Source organism: Pelophylax lessonae, assembly GCF_965119305.1.
Source record: "Pelophylax lessonae genome assembly, chromosome: 1".
NCBI classification, from domain to species: Eukaryota; Metazoa; Chordata; class Amphibia; order Anura; family Ranidae; genus Pelophylax; species Pelophylax lessonae.
In genome coordinates, this window is record NC_138768.1 from 872,226,314 (window position 1) to 872,247,496 (window position 21,183).

At 44.4% G+C, this 21,183-nt stretch overlaps 1 protein-coding gene across 1 annotated transcript in view; it reads left to right on the forward strand.

Moving 5' to 3' along the window:
- The window catches only part of LOC309550327 (vomeronasal type-2 receptor 26-like), a gene marked incomplete at both ends in the record, with an annotated part of 58,818 nt that overhangs the window by 29,511 nt on the left and 8,124 nt on the right, over window positions 1-21,183 (forward strand). Inside the window, one exon of the mRNA XM_082250724.1 lies at window positions 6,977-7,100. Within this exon, the coding sequence (XP_082106850.1) occupies window positions 6,977-7,100 (124 nt within the window). The remainder of the gene's footprint in view (window positions 1-6,976; window positions 7,101-21,183) is intronic.

Below are 21,183 nucleotides of genomic sequence, written 5' to 3' on the forward strand. Positions count from 1 at the left end.
CTGAAAAATTGGGCGTGCAAAATTATTCAGCCCCCTTAAGTTAATACTTTGTAGAGCCACCTTTTGCTGCGATTACAGCTGTAAGTCACTTGGGGTATGTCTCTATCAGTTTTGCACATCGAGAGCTCAGTGAGGTTGGATGGAGAGCGTTTGTGAACAGCAGTTTTCAGTTTTCTCTACAGATTCTCGATTGGATTCAGGTCTGGTCTTTGACTTTGCCATTCTAACACCTGGATATGTTTATTTGTGAACCATTCCATTGTAGATTTTGCTTTATGTTTTGGATCATTGTCTTGTTGGAAGACAAATCTCCGTCCCAGTCTCAGGTCTTTTGAAGACTCCATCAGGTTTTCTTCCAGAATGGTCCTGTATTTGGCTCCATCCATCTTCCCATCAATTTTAACCATCTTCCCTGTCCCTGCTGAAGAAAAGCAGGCCCAAACCATGATGCTGCCACCACCATGTTTCACAGTGGGGATGGTGTGTTCAGGGTGATGAGCTGTGTTGCTTTTACGCCAAACATAACGTTTTGCATTGTTGCTAAAAAGTTTGATTTTGGTTTCATCTGACCAGAGCACCTTCTTCCACATGTTTGGTGTCTCCCAGGTGGCTTGTGGCAAACTTTAAACGACACTTTTTATGGATATCTTTAAGAAATGGCTTTCTTCTTGCCACTCTTCCATAAAGGCCAGATTTGTGCAGTATACGACTGATTGTTGTCCTATGGACAGAGTCTCCCACCTCAGCTGTAGATCTCTGCAGTTCATCCAGAGTGATCATGGACCTCTTGGCTGCATCTCTGATCAGTCTTCTCCTTGTATGAGCTGAAAGTTTAGAGGGACGGCCAGGTTTTGTAGATTTGCAGTGGTCTGATACTCCTTCCATTTCAATATTATCGCTTGCACAGTGCTCCTTGGGATGTTTAAAGCTTGGGAAATCTTCTTGTATCCAAATCCGGCTTTAAACTGCTCCACAACAGTATCTTGGACCTGCCTGGTGTGTTCCTTGTTCTTCATGATGCTCTCTGCGCTTTAAACGGACCTCTGAGATTATCACAGTGCAGGTGCATTTATACGGAGACTTGATTACACACAGGTGGATTCTATTTATCATCATTAGTCATTTAGGTCAACATTGGATCATTCAGAGATCCTCACTGAACTTCTGGAGAGAGTTTGCTGCACTGAAAGTAAAGGGACTGAATAATTTTGCACGCCCTATTTTTCAGTTTTTTATTTGTTAACAAAGTTTGAAATATCCAATAAATTTCGTTCCACTTCATGATTGTGTCCCACTTGTTGTTGATTCTTCACAAAAAAATTACAGTTTTATATTTTTATGTTTGAAGCCTGAAATGTGGCAAAAGGTTCGCAAAGTTCAAGGGGGCCGAATACTTTCGCAAGGCACTGTATAAACCAAAAAAAGACCAAAAATTTTATAAAATGTTACAAAATATATGTTATAAAAACATATCCAATAATATCAAACTTCTTCATAAATTGAGGCCCCGTTCACACTGGGGCGACGCTACTTGCCGGGGCGACAACATAGGTCGCGGCGCGCTGCTCGCACCGTGACCTTGGAGCGGCCGGCACGGATTTCATATCATTGAAGTCTATGCAGGTCGCTCCGGGTCGCCCCAAAGAAGCTCCGGACCCTTTTTCTAGGTCGTAGCGACTTGTGTCGCTCCTATTAGAACGGGTCCGCAGCTTCTCTATGGAAGGCGACCTACGGCGACCTGTCAGGCGACCAGATCGCCTGACAGGTCGCCCCAGTGTGAACGGGGACTTAGGCCAAAATGTATTGGTTAAAAAAAAAAACAAAAACAAACAAAAAACCCCACAGCTTTTACTTTCTGACTGCCTATCACTAGAGATGGGCGGACAGTTCGAGCCCAGCAAAAGTTCGGTCTGCACTTCGCCTGTTCACCCATTCGGTGAACATCCGAATTTGCGGTTAGATCGGCGGGATGTCCCCTCCCCCCCCCCCCCCCGAGCACCCCACAATACACTGCAAGCTTCACAGAGCATTCTAGGGACTGCTGGTCAGGTGCAAGGCTTTGCCAATTAGCAATGTCAAAGCCCTGATTGGACTAAGTGATGATGACTTTCTCCAATCACAGCTTAGTACTCAAAGTCCCACCCCACACTATAAAAGGCTCCTTCCCATAGGAAGCGTTTGCAGTGTGAAGTTGGAGATAGAGCAGGGCTCATTTTGCTACTAGCAGTTAATGCAGTGGTATACCAACAGGGGGGGCAGGGGGCCGGTCTGCCCTGGGTGCCACACATTGGGGGGTATCTGGCATGTCTGTCCCAGGCAGCTTCGATCTGGGAAAATGCAGTGTCCCACAATGAAACTGACACACAAAAGCCACCCTATCAACTATATTGCCTGATTCCTGAACGACGTCCTTGCTAGCCGCCTGGTGTCTAGCAGCAACCAGTGATGTCAGGCACACAGACAGACACAGAGTGAGGCCGAGGCCCCAGCATTCACAGCAGAGGAGGATTTAACTTTCTGCTCCTCCGCGCCAAGTAATTAGCTCCACCCACCTCCTTGGGTTGTGTGATTGCTGCCCATACCAGACATCTCCTCCCCGCCGGAGTACCGACCGAGGAATCTGAAAATGAGGGGGAGGGGGCGTCATCACATGCCCACCTCTCCACATTGAATGCAGGTTATTAGCCTGTTTTGTGGCAGTGATTTAGAATAGTTTAAAGCGGAGTTCCAACCAAAAGGGGAACTTCCGCTTTAGGTGCTGCTGACCCACTGACATGCCACATTTGGCATGTCATTTTTTTGGAGGGTGAGTGGGTACCTAGATTTGACAGGTAGCTGCTCCCACTTCTGCTTGGGCTGCCTAGGCAGCTCGAGCTGAAGTTCTCCTCCCCCCCCCTCCCTCCCTGAAATCTTCTGGGACCCGTCACAGGTCCCAGAAGATTGCCCGGCCATTCAGGATGTGTGCGTAGTGCACACCCGGCTCAGAAGCCGCAAGCTGTCACAGCCCGGTGCCCAAACTAGAGATGCCGGCACCTCAGAGAGCAGAGGGAGAGAACTCAGGCCACGGCTGGTCACATCGCTGAATTGTGGGACAGGTGAGTGTGTGTTTAACAAAAGTCAGCAGATACAATTTTTGTAGCTGCTGACTTTTAATAAACACCAAAACGGCTGGAACTCCGCTTTGGGCATGGAGCTTAACATGACAGCCAGGCTACTAGCAATTTCAAAAGAAGGTCAGCATTGACTAAGGCTTGGTATTTCAATGAAAAAAAGGGGCGTGACTCAATAAATCACGTGACCGCGCCTAGGAAAATAGAGCTAGTAATAAAATTTTAAATTTATAAAATTATAATGCTGTCTGAGTCCCAGGGCTGAACTCAGACAGCATTGCAGAGAGCTACAAACTGGATTTGCCTCTGCTACTGTCAAGAGGAGGGGGGGTTTTAATAGCTTTTCATCGAATGTTCCATTCATCTATTGCGGACCCTGAAGCTGATTGTGGTCTAAGGAGAGGCATTAGAGGAAATGTACCAATCGGATCGAGTGGAGAGATCCATACACAAGCTGGGGCCGGTATTCCATCCATACTGGGATTCTGCACACAGCATACCACTTACCAATGCTAGACCCCAAGGGGCCATCTGGTAAGTGTGTGAAACATCTGGAGGAGGATTTCCCTTTCCTCCTTTTCCATCTCGGTCTAAGGAAGCACTCCTTGATAGGACATTGAGCACTTTAAAGCACCAAATTGTTTTTGCACTTGCTTTTTTAGCACATAAGGACTATATAATATTAACTTTTTACAAAACACTTTATTTATATATCTATGCATTGTCACTTGTTTATATGGTGTTTTTGTATCATGCACGATCATTTTATTTAAATGTGATATACACAGAACTGATACATTGGAACTTTGTTTACATTGATAATTGCACTGTGCACTTGAAAATTTGATATTTATTTATTATTCTGTATTCCACGGGAATTTGAATATTGGTTATGAATTTTTGAGCGCTGTTCCCCCCCCCCCCCTTTCTGTTTTACTTGGTATTTCAATGGTGCATAGTCAATAGGCAGGTGTCTCCTCGGGTATCTCAGATTGTAAGCTCTTGGGATCATGTCCCTGTTTGGCCCCTTTCACATAGGCCGGATCCATCCGAGCGGAATTCACCTGCTCAGCAGGGGATTTCTCCGCTGATCCCTGGCTGAGCAGGCGAATGACGGGTCTTGCTATCCACCTGCTCAGCAGGGATCAGCGGTCTGCTCTCTTCTATAGGGCGGTCGGATGGAAACTGACTTCATGCCCGTTTCCATCCGATTGTCATCCCATCAAGCCTACTTGATGGAATGGCAAACATATCACCATCTGTCTGTTTTCAGAGGATTTTGTTGGATCGGATGTCCGATGGGTGTCAGCGGCACACTGCATCTGGTGGCAGGCGATGGTGGCACGCTGCATCTGATGGCAGGCGATTGTGGCACGCTGCCTCTGGTAGCAGGTGACGGTGGCACGCTGCATCTGGTGGTAGGTGATGGTGGCACACTACATCTGGTGACAGGCGACGGTGGGATGCTGCATCCGGTGGCAGGCGATGGTGGCTCACTGCATCTAGTGGCAAGTGACGGTGGCACGCTGCATCTGGTGGCAGGCGACGGGGGCACACTACATCTGGTGACAGGCAATGGTGGGATGCTGCATCCGGTGGCAGGCGATGGTGGCACGTTACATCTAGTGGCAAGTGACGGTGGCACGATGCATCCGGTGACAGGTGATGGTGGTACGCTACATCTGGTGACAGGCCACGGTGGGCCACTGCATCTGGTGGCAGGCGATGGTGGCATGCTACATCTGGTGACAGGGGACTGTGGCACGCTACATCTGGTGGCAGGCGACGGTGGCACCTGGCAAGTGACAAGCTCAGGGTTCCCATTGATTCTGCAATATGGTGAGTTAAACTTTTTCATTATATATTACAAAGTAGTAATACAGTAATGTTGTGATTTGATCATCCTGACACCATATCAAGCATGGTGTCGGGATAATTTAGGTGCTAACACCAGCCAGTCGCCCAACAAATCACCCGCCACTGAATTCCCCATCAACAAGGGGGGGGGGGGGGGTGCCAGATATAGGATCCGTCCCTGGTGCCAAATGCTCTAGGTACACCTCTGAGTTAATGTGTTCACTTATTGCGTCTCTGAGTGTAGAGTATTAGTGTATTGTTAGTATAGTGTGTCAGTGTAATGTGTTAGTGTGGAGTGTTTAACCACTTGACAACCAGCCACCGCAGTTATACGGTGGCAGGTCAGCAGGTTCCCACTTATCGATGTACCTGTACGACGGTCCGTGGTAGCGATCCTGGGGGCGCGCCCACTCCCCAGCCGATATATGGGGCCGGCAGCCACAATTGCCGCCGGGCACCCGCGATCGCTCCCCGTGAAGAGAGAACGGCGGTCTGCCATTGTAAACACAGCAGACCGTTGTTCTCTCAGGCAGACCGTTGTTCTCTCAGAAATCAATGCAGAGTTCCTGTGTTCTATTTAGGAACACAGGTCTCTGTGTTGATTTCACAAGCCCCCCCCCCACAGTTAGAAAACACCCCCTAGGCTCACACTTAACCCTTTGATTGCCCCTGGTGTTAACCCCTTACCTGCCAGTGTCATTATTACAGTAACCTCGCATATTTATAGTTGTGATTACTGTAATAATGTCTCTGGTCCCCCCAAAAGTGTAAAAAATGTTAGTTCGGGGTCCGATCTGTCCGCCGCAATGTCGCAGTCCCGCTAAGAAAACGCTGATCGTCGCCATTACTAGTAAAAAAAATATAGAAATGACATAAATCTTTCCCCTAGCTTGTAGATGCAATAACTTTTGTGCAAACCAATCAAAATACGCTTATTGGGTTTTTTTTTTACCAAAAATATGTAGCAGAATACCAATTGGCCTAAAATTATGCAAAATTTGATTTTTTTAAAATTAAAAAAATATTGTTTTTTTTTTTTTTCAGAATTGTTGCTCTTTTTTTGTTTACAGCAAAAAAAAAAAAATCGCACAGGTGATCAAATATCACCAAAAGAAAGCTCTATTTATGGGAAAAAAATGACCTAAATTTTATTCAGGTACAGCGTCGCACGACAGCGCAATTGTCCGTTAAAGTAACCCAGTGCCAAATTGCAAAAAATGGCCTGGTCGTTAAGGGGGAAAATCTTCTGGTCCAGAAGTGGTTAAAGTTCATGTGAGTGTAAAGGCAGGCGTACCAATACTTTTGGTAATATAGTGTAGTTGATGGTACATCTAAAGGATATCAAATAGTGTATGGTGAGCTTTCAGAACCCAGAACATACTTCTCCTGTTTTCAATATTACAGCTTTATCCACACAGGCTGTTATCTGATCGCTCAGCTCCTGCACACTCTGCCAAATGAACAATCTATGGTTGTGTATTTAGTGACAATGGTATTTACTGATTGCATAGAAAAACTGTGCACCTGATGAGGGGTGGTAATGTGCTGGAGTAGGAGGGTAGATAATGCAGGGTGTGTACTAAAGAGGTCACTCCTTCCTGTGTCACATACCGAGATCTGTCCAGGAAGTCATGGAGAAATGTTTTTTTTACATCCAGCTGGACACTGAGGTAAGGGGTGTGTAAGATAAATATAACGTTTCTTTTTATTTGAGCAAAATAAGTACATTAATGGTATATTCATACATAGGGGAGCTGGAATTTAGAAAAAAAAGTGTACTTAAAATGGAGGCCGTATCAACATACAATAGAAATCAATAACCACCACAAATGAATAAAAACTCACAAAATACTGCCCCCCGAATGGACCTCAGACCTGCAGAATTCACCTTGAACCCATTAGAGAGGAAAACTGGAACCTCACTCCTATTTGTAACACTTAGTTTGTACAGCCTCAGAAGAAATTATGTACATTTACATTATTATAATATTAATAATATCTGATTTCAGCTTCCGGTATCTCGGTGCTCAGATCCCTGTTTACCTGGCACTAGAAAAAAGTTTGCATCTTCCATCCATAAATGCTGCTATGAGTGCGTCTCGTGTCCAGAAGGAGAGATCTCCAACATTTCTGGTAGGGTTTATACACATTTCCCCATGTTTTATCACTGTAAAGGTTCCTGCATGTAGAGAAAGATACCTGTTGATCCTTTCAAAAATGTATTTAGCCTCTAAGTCCTCTTGTCAGCTGACTGCACACAGGAGCTTTTGGACTGAAATCAGAAGAATGGTATCAGCCCTGCCAAGTTGTATTTTGCTACTGCTACCTATTTATTACTGGTACTTATATAGCGCCATCAATGTACGCATCGCTTCACATATACGCTATATTACCAAAAGTATTGGGACACCTGCCTTTACACACACATGAACTTTAATGACATTCCAGTCTTAGTCCATAGGGTTCAATATTGAGTTGGCCCACCCTTTGCAGCTATAACAGCTTCATCTCTTCTGGGAAGGCTGTCCACAAGGTTTAGGAGTGTATCTATGGGAATGTTTGACCATTCTTCCAGAAGTGCGTTTGTAAAGGTCAGGCACTGATGTTTTGGACGAGAAGGCGTGGCTCGCAGTCCCCACTCTAATTCATCCCAAAGGTGTTCTATCAGGTTGAGGTCAGGACTCTGTGCAGGCCAGTCATGTTCCTCCACCCTAAACTCAATCAGCCAGGTCTTTATGGACCTTGCTTTGTGCACTGGTGCGCAGTCATGTTGGAACAGGAAAGAGTCATCCCCAAACTGTTCCCACAAAGTTGAGAGCATGAAATTGTCCAAAATGTCTTGGTATGCTGACGCCTTAAGAGTTCCCTTCACTGGAACACCTTTGGGATGAATTAGAGTGGAGACTGCGAGCCAGACCTTCTAATGCAACATCAGTGCCTGATCTCACAAATGCAATTCTGGAAGAATAGTCAAACACTCCCAAAGACTGTGGTGGAAATCAATGCGGCTTGGCGCATAGAAATTCACTACTAAAAAGCGCAATTGAGGATATTAATACACACCAAACGCCATTAATCCCTTGTACTGAAAGTAAGATGTACAGCTCTTTTGTATAAAGAAATTCGGCGGCAAAGAGTAAAACAGGCACAAGCTGTGTCACGGTCGTTGCCAACAGAAAAAAAGTCCTGCTCCAACACAGGTCCCTCGTTAATTTATGGCCAGAAAACAGGGGTTTACAGTGGGAGGTGACGGCTATACAACATAACCAATCAGCCTCTGGTGTACAATCGCATAACATGAGCTCTATACAAAGTAACAACCAATCACACAAGCATACATTCTAAAGTTCAATAGAAGGAGGAGTGTATGTTCATGAACGCGCTGAGCAGCATGCATGAGTTCCCGCCTTTGGTGGCACGAGGAACCGTGCACTTTAGCTAGTCCCATGAGTAGTAAAATGCCTGCCAAACACTATACAATGGAACTAGAGTGTATCTCATGAATGTTGCCCCTCTAATACATGTGCATGCACTCCCATCATAACCTGTTAGAGTGAATCCTATATAATATAGTTCTTAAAAAACCATACTTGATAGTGATTATGCTACTGTTCCAGTAAAAGTTCCAGACTATATCTGCAAAGGAAATAGAAGCAGTATTTCAATCTTTTGGTCCGAGCATAATAGAAAGCTACCAGTCATTATTCCAGCTAAAGGGCAGATAATTATCAAAACAATAAGAATTCCACATCATAAACATATCTCTGCCAGCGAATCATGGGGCCCTCTCTTACTGATATACATTTGCGTGGAGGACTTCACATTGCACTTCCATAGACCCAGACCGGCGCACAGAGCGCCTGCCGGCCGGGATGATCAGGTGAGTGGCATGCGGTCTCCATTTAACCACTTAAGCCCCGGAAGATTTTACCCCCTTCCTGACCAGACCCCTTTTTTCAACTTGCACTTTGTGACTTTAACTGACAATTGCGCGGTCATGCAATGCTGTACCCAAACGAAATTTATGTCCTTTTTTTCCCACAAACAGAGCTTTTGGTGGTATTTGATCACCTCTGTGCTTTTTATTTTTTGCGATATTAACCGCTTCCATACACAGCAGTTAGACCCCCTTCCTGCCCAGACCAATTTTCAGCTTTCAGCACTCTCACACTTTGAATGACAATTGCTCAGTCATGCTACACTGTAACCAAATAAAATTTTTATCATTTTTTTCACACAAATAGAGCTTTCTTTTGGTGGTATTTGATCACAACTGGGGTTTTTTTTTTTCGTGATATAAGCAAAAAAAGAGCAAACATTTTGAAAAAAAAACACTTTTTTTTAGTTTCTATTATAAAATTTTGCAAAAAATTATTTTTTCTTCATACATTTGGGCCAAAATTTATACTTCTACATATCTCTGGTAAAATTAACCCAAATTAGTGTATATTTTTTAGTCTGTGTGAAAGTTATTGAGTCTAGAAGCTATGGTACCAATTACTGAAAATTGATCACACCAGATGTACTGATGGCCTATCTCCTTTCTTGAGGCCCTGAAATGTCAGGATAGTACAAATACCCCCCAAATGACCCCTTTTTGTAAAGTAGACAGTCCAAGGTATTTAGTAAGAGGCATGGTGAGTTTTTTGAAGTTATAATTTTTTCCCACAATTCTTGGGAAAATGAAGAAAAAAATTTTTTTTTCTTTTTTTTCCCAAAACGTTGTCAATTTATAAGCTATTTCTAACACATAGCATGTACACAGCAAAAATGACACCCCAAAATTCATTCTGCTACTCCTGAGTATGGTGATACCACATGTGTGAGACTTTTACACAGCCTGGCCACAAAAAGAGACTCCATGTCCAAGTAGCACCATAAGGCGTTTTAGGAGCATAAATACACATAAAACTTTCTTACTACCTATCACACTTTTCAAGGCCCTAGAGCACCAATACAATGGAAAAGTCCACAAAATGACCCAATTTTGGAAAGCAAACACTCCAACGTATATTCTATGAGGCATTATGAGTCCTTTGAACATGTCATTTTTTTCCACAAGTTTTTGGAAAATGTGGGAAAAAAATAAAAACTTTTTTTTTTACACAAAGTTGTCAATTTATAGGATATTCCTAACACATAGCATGTACATAGCAAAAATGACACCCCAAAATACATTCTGCCACTCCTCCTGAGTATGGCAATACCACATGTGTGAGACTTTTTCACAGCCTAGCCATATAGAGGGGCCCAACATCCAAGGAGCATCATCATGCCTCCTAGCCACTTGCCTAGGCCTATTTTTGACATTTGGTGTTTACAAGCTAAAATCAGTTGTTTTTGCTAGAAAACTACTTAGAACCCCAAAACATTATATATTTTTTTTTTAGCAGAGACCCTAGAGAATAAAATGGAGATTATTGCAATATTTTTTATCACACCATATTTGCGCAGCGGTCTTCCAAACGCAATTTTTTTGGAAAAAATTAACTTTTTTGAATAAAAAAATAAGAAACCAGTAAAGTTAGCCCAATTTTTTTCCATAATGTGAAAGATAATGTTACGCCAAGTAAATAGATGCCCAACATGTCATGCTTCAAAATTGCGCACGCTCACAGAATGGTGACAAACTTTGGTACTTAAAAATCCCCATAGGCGACATTTTAAAAATTTCTACAGGTTGCTATCTTAGAGTTACAGAGGAGGTCTAGGGCTCAAATTATTGCTCTCGCTCTAACGATGGCGGCAATACCTCACATGTGTAGTTTGAACACTGTTTACATATGTGGGCGGGGTTTCCGTATGCGTTGGCTTCTGCGCGCGAGCTCACGGGGACAGGGCGCTTTAATTTTTTTTTTTTTTACTATTTATTTTATTTATTATTTTTTATTTTTACACTGTTTTAAAAAAAAAAATTGATCATTTTTATTTCTATTACAAGAAATGTAAACATTACTTGTAATAGAAAAAGGCACGACAGGACCTCTTTTTTGTGAGATCTGGGGTCAAAAAGTCCTCAGATCTCACAAGTACACTAAAAGATAGAAAAAAAAAAAAATTAAATAAAATGAAAAAAAAAAAAGGGACCTTTAAACTGGTTGCTAGGCAACGACGTTTGCCGTAGCTCCGGTCCTCCAAGACCATAGAGTCGAGTGAGGGCAAGCTTGCCCTCACTCGACATCCTGTCTGTGAGGATCTGGGACCGGATAGTTTTCCCCGCTGCCGGCGGGTCCGGTAAGCGGGGAAAAGGACCAGAATGCGGCGGGAGGGGGGGAGGGCACCTCTTCCGCCACCCCGGAAGGGTCATCCCGCGGCGAATCCGCCGCTGGGACCACCCTTATCGGAAAGCCAACCGTCCACCGTTTAAAAAAATACCAGGGTTATGGCAGCTATCTGCTGCCATAACACCGGTATTTAGGTTTAAACGGAGGACGTATATAAACCTTTTTGGACTTAGACATGGTGGCTGTATGAAGGGTGACAGGTATTAGGGTACTTTGCTGGGCAGGTGACAGGTACTCTGGTACTGATGAGCAAGTGGCAGGTACTCGAGTACTCCGATAGGCAGGTGACAGGTACTCGGGTACTCTTATGGGCAGGTGACAGGCAGGTGATAGGTACTGATGAGTAGTACTGATACTGATAGGTGATACTGATACTGTACTGATGATGGGTACAGATGATCAGTACTGATACTGATAGGCGATAGGTACTGATGGGTACTGATGGGTACTGATGAGTAGTGATGGGTACGATGAGCAGGTGGCAAGTACTCGGGTACTTCAGGTGTCAGGTACTCTGATGAGCAGGTGGAAGGTACTCGGGTACTCTGATGGGTAGGTGACAGGTACTCGGGTACTCTGATGGGTAGGTGACAGGTACTCGGGTACTCCGATGACGGGTACTCCGGTACTCCGGTGATGGGTACTCAAAGTACCAGAGTACCCGAGTACCTGTCATCAGAGTACCCGAGTACCTGTCATCAGAGTACCCGAGTACCTGTCATCAGAGTACCCGTCATCAGAGTACCCGAGTACCTGTCATCACAGTACCTGTCATCAGAGTACCCAATAACCTGTCATCAGAGTACCCGAGTACCTGTCACCAGCCCATCAGAGTACCCGAGTACCTGTCATCAGAGTACCCGAGTACCTGTCATCAGAGTACCCGAGTACCTGTCATCAGAGTACCCGTCATCAGAGTACCCGAGTACCTGTCATCACAGTACCTGTCATCAGAGTACCCAATAACCTGTCATCAGAGTACCCGAGTACCTGTCACCAGCCCATCAGAGTACCCGAGTACCTGTCATCAGAGTACCCGAGTACCTGTCATCAGAGTACCCAAATACCTGTCACCAGCCCATCAGAGTACCCAAGTACCTGTCATCAGAGTACCCGAGTACCTGTCATCAGAGTACCTGATGGGCTGGTGACAGGTACTCGGGTACTTTGATGGGCTAGTGACAGGTGCTCTTTATTGGGGGGGGGCAATCAGTGTGTTTGGGGTGCACTGTACTTGGTAACTAGCTGTTACCACAATCTCCTCCTCACACAGGATCAGTGTGTGAGGAGGAGAACACGGTGACAGCTAGTTACCTGTTCTCTGTTGACATTTGTGACCGGCTGTGATTGGACACAGCCGGTCACGTGGTAAAGAGCCAATTTCATTGGCTCTTTACCTAGATTGGGGGTGGGCTCTGTCCGAGGGACGAGCTTCATCCCTGATCGCCGCGCTGCGTGCCCCCGGGGGCGCGCAGTAGCGGCGAGACCGGGCGGACGTCATATGACGGCCGCCCGGATCGAGAAAGGATTCCTGCCGACGTCATTTTATAATGGCGCGGTAGGGAAGGGGTTAATAAAAAAAGAGCGAAAATTTTGCGAAAAAATGACATTTTCAAATTTGTCTTTTAAAAAATATCCAATATACTCAATTTATGTCATTTTTTTGGCCAAAATATATTTAGCTACATGTCTTTGACAAAAAAAAATTAAATGAGCGTATTTTTATCGGTTTGCGCAAAAGTTATAGCGTCTACAAACTATGGTGTAAATACTGAAATTTACGCAGCTTTAATTTCTGACTGCCTATCTCATTTCAGGAAGTGCTAAAATGGCAGGGAAGTACAACCCCCCCCCCCCAAACTACCACTTTTTGGAAAGTAGACATCCTAAGGAATGTTCTGAGAGGCATGTTGAGCTCATTGAATATTTCATTTTTTTGTCACAGGTGTTTGTGTAAAAAAAAAAGGTTGTCATTGAAATGATATATTGCTCACACATGCCATGGGTATATGTGTAATTACACCCCAAAATATATTTTGCTGCTTCTCCTGAGTACAGGGATACCACATATTTGAGACTTTTTGGGAGCCTAACAGTGTACGGGAGGCCGAAAACAAATCACCACCATCAGAATTTCAAAGGGCGTACATTTTGCATTGCATTTTCTCACTACCTATAACGGTTTAGGAGGCCCTGAAATGTCAAGATACCACAAAACCCCCCCAAATGACCCCATTTTGGAAAGTAGACACCCCAGCTGTTTGCTGAGAGGCATGGTGAGTCCATGGAATATTTTATATTTTGCCACAAGTTTTGGGAAAATTACAATTTTTTTTTTAATTTTTTTTTTTTACACGTTGTCACTAAAAGATACATTTCTTACACATGACATGGGTATATGTGGAATGGCACCCCAAAATACATTCTGCCGCTTCTCCTGAGTATGGGGATGCCCCATGTGTGAGACTTTTTGGGAGCCTAGCTGTGTACGGGACCCCCAAAATCAATCACCATCTTTAGGTTTTCTAATGGCGTAAATATTTGATTTTACTCCTCACTACCCATCACATTTTCGGAGGCCCTGAAATTTCAAGTTAGCACAAAACCCCCCCCAAATGACCCCATTTTGGAAAGTAGACACCCCAAGCTATTTTCTGAGAGGCATGGTGAGTCCATGGAATATTTTATATTTTGCCACAAGTTTTGGGAAAATTACACTTTTTATTTTTTTTTTAACACAAAGTTGTCACTAAATGATAAATTGCTCACACATGCCATGGGTATATGTGGAATGACACCCCAAAATAGATTCTACTGCTTCCCCTGAGTACAGGGATACCCCATGTATGAGACTTTTTGGGAGCCTAGCTGTGTACAGGACCGCGAAAACCAATCAACACTCTCAGGTTTTCTAATGGCGTAAATTGTGCATGTCACCTCTGCACTACCTGTCACAGTTTCGGAGGCTTTAAAATTCCAAGATAGCACAAAACCCCCCCAAATGACCCCATTTTGGAAAGTAGACACCCCAAGCTATTTGCTGAGAGGCATGGTGAGTCCATGGAATATTTTATATTTTGCCACAAGTTCCGGGAAATATATATATATATATATATATTGTTTTTTTTTTTTTACACAAAGCTGTCAGTAAATGATATATTGCTCACACATGCCATAAGTATATGTGAAATGACACCCCAAAATGCATTCTGCACTTCTCCTGAGTACAGGGATACCCCATGTGTGAGACTTTTTTTGCAGTCTAGCCGAGTACAGGACCCGAAAACCAATCCCCACTTTTAGGCTTTTCAAGGGCGTAAATTGTTGATTTCACTCCTGACTACCTATCACAGTTTCAGAGGCCATGAAATGCCAAAACAGCACAACCCCCCCCCCCCTCCCAAAATGACCCCTTTTCGGAAAGTAGAAACCCTAACCTATTTGCAGAGAGGCATGTTGAGTGTTTTGCAGATCTCACTTTTTGTCACAAAGTTTTGGAAATTGAAAAAAGAGGAAAAAAATGCATTTTCCTGTTTTTTCTTCATTTTCCAAAAAAAATGAGAGCCGCAAAATACTCACCATGCCTCTTAACAAATAGATCAAAGTGTCTACTTTGCAAAATGGGGTAATTTGGGGGGGGGGGGGTTTGTGCCATCTTGGCATTTCAAGGACTTCAAAAGTGTGATAGGTAGTAAGGAGTGAGATCAACAATTTACGCCCTTAGAAAGGTGGAAGGTGCGGATTGGTTTTATGGGGTCCTGTACGCGGCTAGACTGCCAAAAAGTCTCACACATGGGGTATCCCTGTACTCAGGAGAAGCAGCAGAATGTATTTTGGGGTGTCATTTCACATATACCCATGGCATGTGTGAGCATTATATCATTTACTGACAACTTTGTGTAAAAAAACAAAAAACAAAAAAAAAAAAATTTTCCCGAAACCTGTGGCAAAATATAAACTATTCCATGGACTCACCATGCCTCTCAGCTAATAGCTTGGAGTGTCTACTTTTCAAAATGGGGTCATTGGGGGGGTTTTGTGCTATCTTGAAATTTCAGGGCCTCTGAAACTGTGACAGGTAGCGCAGTGGTAAAATCAGCAATTTACGCCATTAGAAAACCTGAAGATGGGGATTGGTTTTCGGGGTCGCGTACACAGCTAGGCTCCCAAAAAGTCTCACACATGTGGTATCCCTGTACTCAGGAGCAGCAGCAGAATGTATTTTGGGGTGTCATTTCACATATACCCATGGCATGCGTGAGCAATATATCATTTAGTGACAACTTTCTGTAAAAAAAAAAAAAAAATTGTCATCTTCCCGAAACCTAGGGCAAAATATAAAATACTCCATGGACTCACCATGCCTATCAGCAAATAGCTTTGGGTGTCTACTTTTCAAAAAGGGTTCATTTGGGGGGTGTTTGAACTGTCATTTTATGCTCAATCTTATCCACACATCACCCACTCTTCTAACAACTTGAAAACCAAGCCTTTTCTGTGACTTTTTGTTTACATGAAAAAAAATTTTTTTTTTACTAGAAAATTACTTTGAACCCCCAAACATTATTTATTTCTTTAAAGCAGAGGCCCTATAGAATAAAATGGTGGATGTTGCAAATTTTTTTGTCACACGGTATTTGCGCACAGATTTTCCAAACGCAATTTCTGCAAAAAAAATACATATTTTTTATGTTTTTTGCCCAAATACACTATATAATTCCAATTTGTTTGGCAAAATTTAAAAGATGATCTTATGCCGAGTACATAGATACCAAACATGACATGCTTTAAAATTTGCGCACGCCTGTGCAGCGGCAACAAAGTACGTACATTTTTAAAAGCCTTTAAAAGTCTTTACAGGTTACCACTTTAGACTTACAGAGGAGGTCTACTGCAAGAATTACAGCATTCGACCTGGCATTCGCGGCAATACCTCACATGCATGCTGCAATTGCGGTTTACATATGACACTAGACCAACGCTTGCGTGCGCCATTACGCTCAAGCACGGGGGGACAGGGGGGGGCTTGATTTTTTTTTTTATTTCGCTTTTTTATGTTATTTTGACACCTTTCCTTTCATTTTTTTTCTTTTTTTTATCATTTTTATTGTTATCACAGTGAATTTAAATATCCCCTATGATAGCAATCTGTAGTGACAGGTACTCTTTTTTTAAAAAAATGGTGTCTTTTAGACTCTAGATCTCTCCTCTGACCTTAACGCATCTGGCCACACCAAAATTGGTGTGATAAAATACTTTCCCAATTTCCCAATGGCCCTGTTTATTTCTGGCGAAACAGAAGTCATGTCCCCTCCCACTGCATGTAAAAGCAGTCTAGCGGCCAATTAGCTAGGATTGCTTTTACATGTAAGCCGACAGCTGGCTGTAAAAAACGATACCAAGATGATGCCTAAATCTGCAGGCATCATCCTGGTATAACCACTCAAAGTCCAGCAACATACCAGTACATTGCTGGTCCTTGTTTGGCATATAGTGTAGGTTTTTCAGCATGTGGGCTGAAAGGAAAAAAAAAAGAGAACCTATCAGAAATCAGCACAGGAATAATGTGTAGTATTACCCACCATTAACCGCCCAAGCATAGCATCCACCCACTTAATTTAATGATGGGTATACACGACACTATTCCACGTATACCAAAATAGGATTTTAACTGCAGTGCTGAAACCAGAAAATCACCACAGCTGCTGCCAGCAAAGGTATCCATATATGCTGAGCGCAAACGCTGTTTGTGTCAGAATATATAAAATCAATGTGGCAGCCGACGAGTACCTGCAAAAGAAACAGGTCACAAAAAAATGAAAAACAAACAAAGTACAGTAAAAGTACAGTAGGAAGAGTAGAAGAACATATAAAATGACTGACACAACAACTGTTTTTGGATCCTTTTATTTTTCTTTCTAACTGTTGTTTCTCGATTTGCGACTACAATTTTCCAGCTTGGGTCTCTCAAAATGTCGATGGACATCCAACATCTTTCGAGACCCTGTGTTTGTGTGCCCTACACTGTGTCGTGCTGTACCCTACACTAATACTTCACTAGTGTATGGTAGCGCTCGAAACATTCCCCGATGCAGAGACCAGGTTGGTCAGGAGTCTCAGCACATTTGGGACAATAAAAGCGGGTGTCACGCCTAAATCCACGCCTGCTACAGAAACGACATCTTCTTTGGGGGTGTCTTTGGGTAGGGGCACTCGGGAGGACATGTGAAAAATGCCTCTCATGCAGCCGGCTCACTGCATCTGGAAGGGGAAGTTGGGCAGGCATGCCTCCTGGGTACAGGTAGGCAAGGTTGATCTCTTCCTGGAATTCCAGGAAGGATCCAGTTCGTCCTGACGCTCTGTATAGGACAAAGGCGTTCAGCATAGCCAATTGGAATAAATAAACAGACCCTTTTTTGTACCAGCGTCTGGCTTTACGGGCAACTAAATATGGCGCCAAAAGCTGGTCGTTAAGGTCCACCCCTCCCATATTAAGGTTATATTCGTGGACACAGAGGGGTTTCTCCATAACGCCAGTTGCCGTAGGCATTTGGATCGTCGTGTCTGCGTGAAGGGAGGACAGAACATAAACATCCCGTGTATCCCTCCACTTCACCGCAAGCAATTTGTCCGTTTACAAACAGGCTCTCGCCCCCCGACTAAGACGGGAATTTACAAGCCGTTGGGGGAAGCCCCGGCGATTAGGTCGCACGGTGCCACATGCGCCAATTTGTAATTCGAGCAGGTGACTAAATACTGGCACGCTTGTGTAAAAGTTGTCGACGTACAAATGGTACCCCTTTCCACTGCTCCCTATGTAATCTGGGCAGTTCAGGGGCTCCACAGTGCTATCTTTTCCCTCATAGACCCGGAAACTAACTGTATAACCTGTGGCCCTGTCACACAGTTTATACAGCTTGACCCCGTACTTGGCACGCTTCCTGGGGAGGTACTGTTTCATAGCAAGGCAGCCAGTAATTTTAATCAGGGACTCGTCAATGCAGACCACTTGTTCGGGGGTAAACAAGGCTGCAAACCGCTGATTGAAGTGGTCTATGAGGGACTGAACTTTGTGGAGCCGATCATATTCAGGGTCTCCCCGAGGACGACAGATTTCATTGTCGCTGAAATGCATAAATTGCAGAATTTGCTCGTATCTCGCCCTGGAAATGGAGGCAGAGTACATGCGCATATGGTGAAGTGGGCTAGTGGACCAAAATAGCCACAATTCAGTCTGTTTAGTTATACCCATGTGGAGGGAAAGGCCCAGAAAGATTTTAAAATCGGAAACCGTTATAGGTTTCCAGCCGAATTGTCTAGCAAGGGGCGAATTTGGGTTGGCGGCGATAAATTGTTGTGCGTATAAATTTGATTGATCCACAATAGATCTGAAAAGGTCTTCCGTGAAGAACAGCTGAAAAAAATTCAGGGAAGTAAAACCAGCTGTCTCCACATGGATTCCAGGTTGGGCAGTGAATGGGGGAAGTACTGGCGCTGTAGAATCAGTGGGTTGCCAATTGGGATATGCCAGCGCATCAGGGAGGGCACTATGGGCTCTACAGGCCTGTCTTCGAATACGCAGTGGCTGCGGGCCACTACTCGTGCTAGCCACCACACTAGCTTCAACTGCAATTATGGGACTCGCCACGTCACCAAGTGATACTGCAGCGCTGTTTGTACTAGGTCCAGGGTGTACTAGGCCGCTGGCGCTTGCCAGGTCGCCAGAAGGATGAGCGGCACTAGTAACCACACTCTGCTCCATACAAGCACCCTGCGATTCCTGCATCTCAACAACTCCAGAATGGGGTCGGGTACGCCTGGGTCTAACAGGGACCCATCTGTCGTCAGAGCTATTTGTCAGGGAGCCGCTGCTGTCATCAGGTTCGTATACTGACACTAATTCTGTCAGTGTAGCTTCCCCATCGCTATCATCTGACACGGCCAGTATACTATAAGCCTCTTCACCACTGTACCAAAGTTTGGTCACTTTGGTAACTAAATTTACAGGTACAGTAGTGTTGACTCACAGGTAATAAAAGCACCTGGTTGTCAAGGACTATTTCAAGCGCTACCAAAAAAACTGCTAATGCTAGCAGGGATCAGGCCTGACTCTGCTAACACAGCGGTTTTGTGTGTTGTGTTTTTTTGTAAGTGACAGTAATCTATTGATTACTACACTTGCCTGGGTGGGGTGGGCTGAGCAGAGGGGTTAAACGCAGGCACTGGCAGGAATCAGTGCTGACCGTGCAAACACCGCGTTTTGGGAACCCTAAACAATGGGGACGCTAGTATAGTTCTGATCAGATCAGATATTGATCTGTTCAAACACTATGCTAGTAATGGAAGTGTATGTGCGTATGTGTGTGGTAATCAAGGGGTTATTTCTAACTATGCGCCGGGGATCTGCGCTTTTTTAGACTGACACTAACACTAGCTAATGTCACCTGTGTCACTAATAATAGTGATCAGAAAAAAAAACTGTACACTATAAAAGTGACACTGTGACAGGACAATAAAGGGGTTAACTGGGGGTGATCAGGGGGGGAGCAGGGGGTTAAATCTTTATTGGGGGTGGCGGGGACCCTAAACCTCCTTTGGGATAGAAACTAACTCGCAAGCGCAACCTCAAGTCACAATCACACTAATGCAAAATACAGTAAAATAGTATATTACGTGTGTATTAGTGTGCAATGTGACAGGGGTGAAGGGGTTAACTGGATGTGATCAGGGGGGGGATCAGGGGGTTATATCTTTATTGGGAGGGGGTGGCGGGTATCCTAAGGATAAAAGGAACGACCGCAAGCGCTAGACCTGGTCACAAGTTACACTTATACGGGTATATAGAAAATGCTATATACTGTATACAGTGTGTGTTGTGACAGGGGGTGTAGGGGTGATCAGGGGGGATCAGGGGGTTAAATCTTTATTGGGGGGGTGGCGGGGACCCTAAACCTCCTTGGGACAGAAACTAAGTCGCTAGCGCTAATTCAAGTCACAAACACACTAATACAAAATACAGAAGAACAGTATATTACGTTTGTATTAGGGTGTAATGTGACAGGGGGGAAGGGGTTACCTTGGGGTGATCAGGGGGGATCAGGTGGTTAAATCTTTATTTGGGGGGGTGGCGGGTATTTTAAGTGAAAAAGAGAGGGCCACAAGCGCTACACCTGGTCACAAATCACAGTTATAAGGGTATATAGGAAAATGCTATATACTGTATATAGTGTGTGTTGTGACAGGGGGTGTAGGGGTGATCAGGGGGGGGATCAGGGGGTTAAATCTTTATTGGGGGGTTGCGGGGACCCTAAACCTCCTTTGGGACAGAAACTAAGTCGCTAGCGCTAAGTCAAGTCATAATCGCACTAATACAAAATACAAAAACACAGTATATTACGGGGGGATCAGGGGATTAAATCTTTATTGGAGGGGGTGTTGGGTATTTTAAGTGAAAAAGGGGGGGTCGCAAGCGCTACACCTGGTCACAAATCACACTTATACAGGTATATAGGAAAATGCTATATGCTTTATACAGTGTGTGTTGTGACAGGGGGTGTAGGGGTTAACTGGGGGGGGGGGGGGCGATCGGGGGTTAAATGTGCCTATCTAAGTGTACAAGTGTGTGCGAGATGCAGTACTTACAGTTAAATGTGCCCTCCTCTCGAGATGCATCCAAAAAGGATCATGGGAGAGGAGGGCACATCTTTTCCGAGCCTGTGTTTGCTTTTCACAGGCTCAGCATGGTTTCTGATTGGGCAGGACCGATCTACAGGTCCAGGCCAAAAACCATTGGCCTGGACCTGATGACTGATCGGTTCTGAACCCAATCAAGCCATCGGTGTCGGCGGGGGCGCGAGGGAGCGGGCACAGGACCGGCAGGAAGTAGCGACGTAGTACTACGTCACTTTGCCTGGCCGGGGCTGACCGCCGCA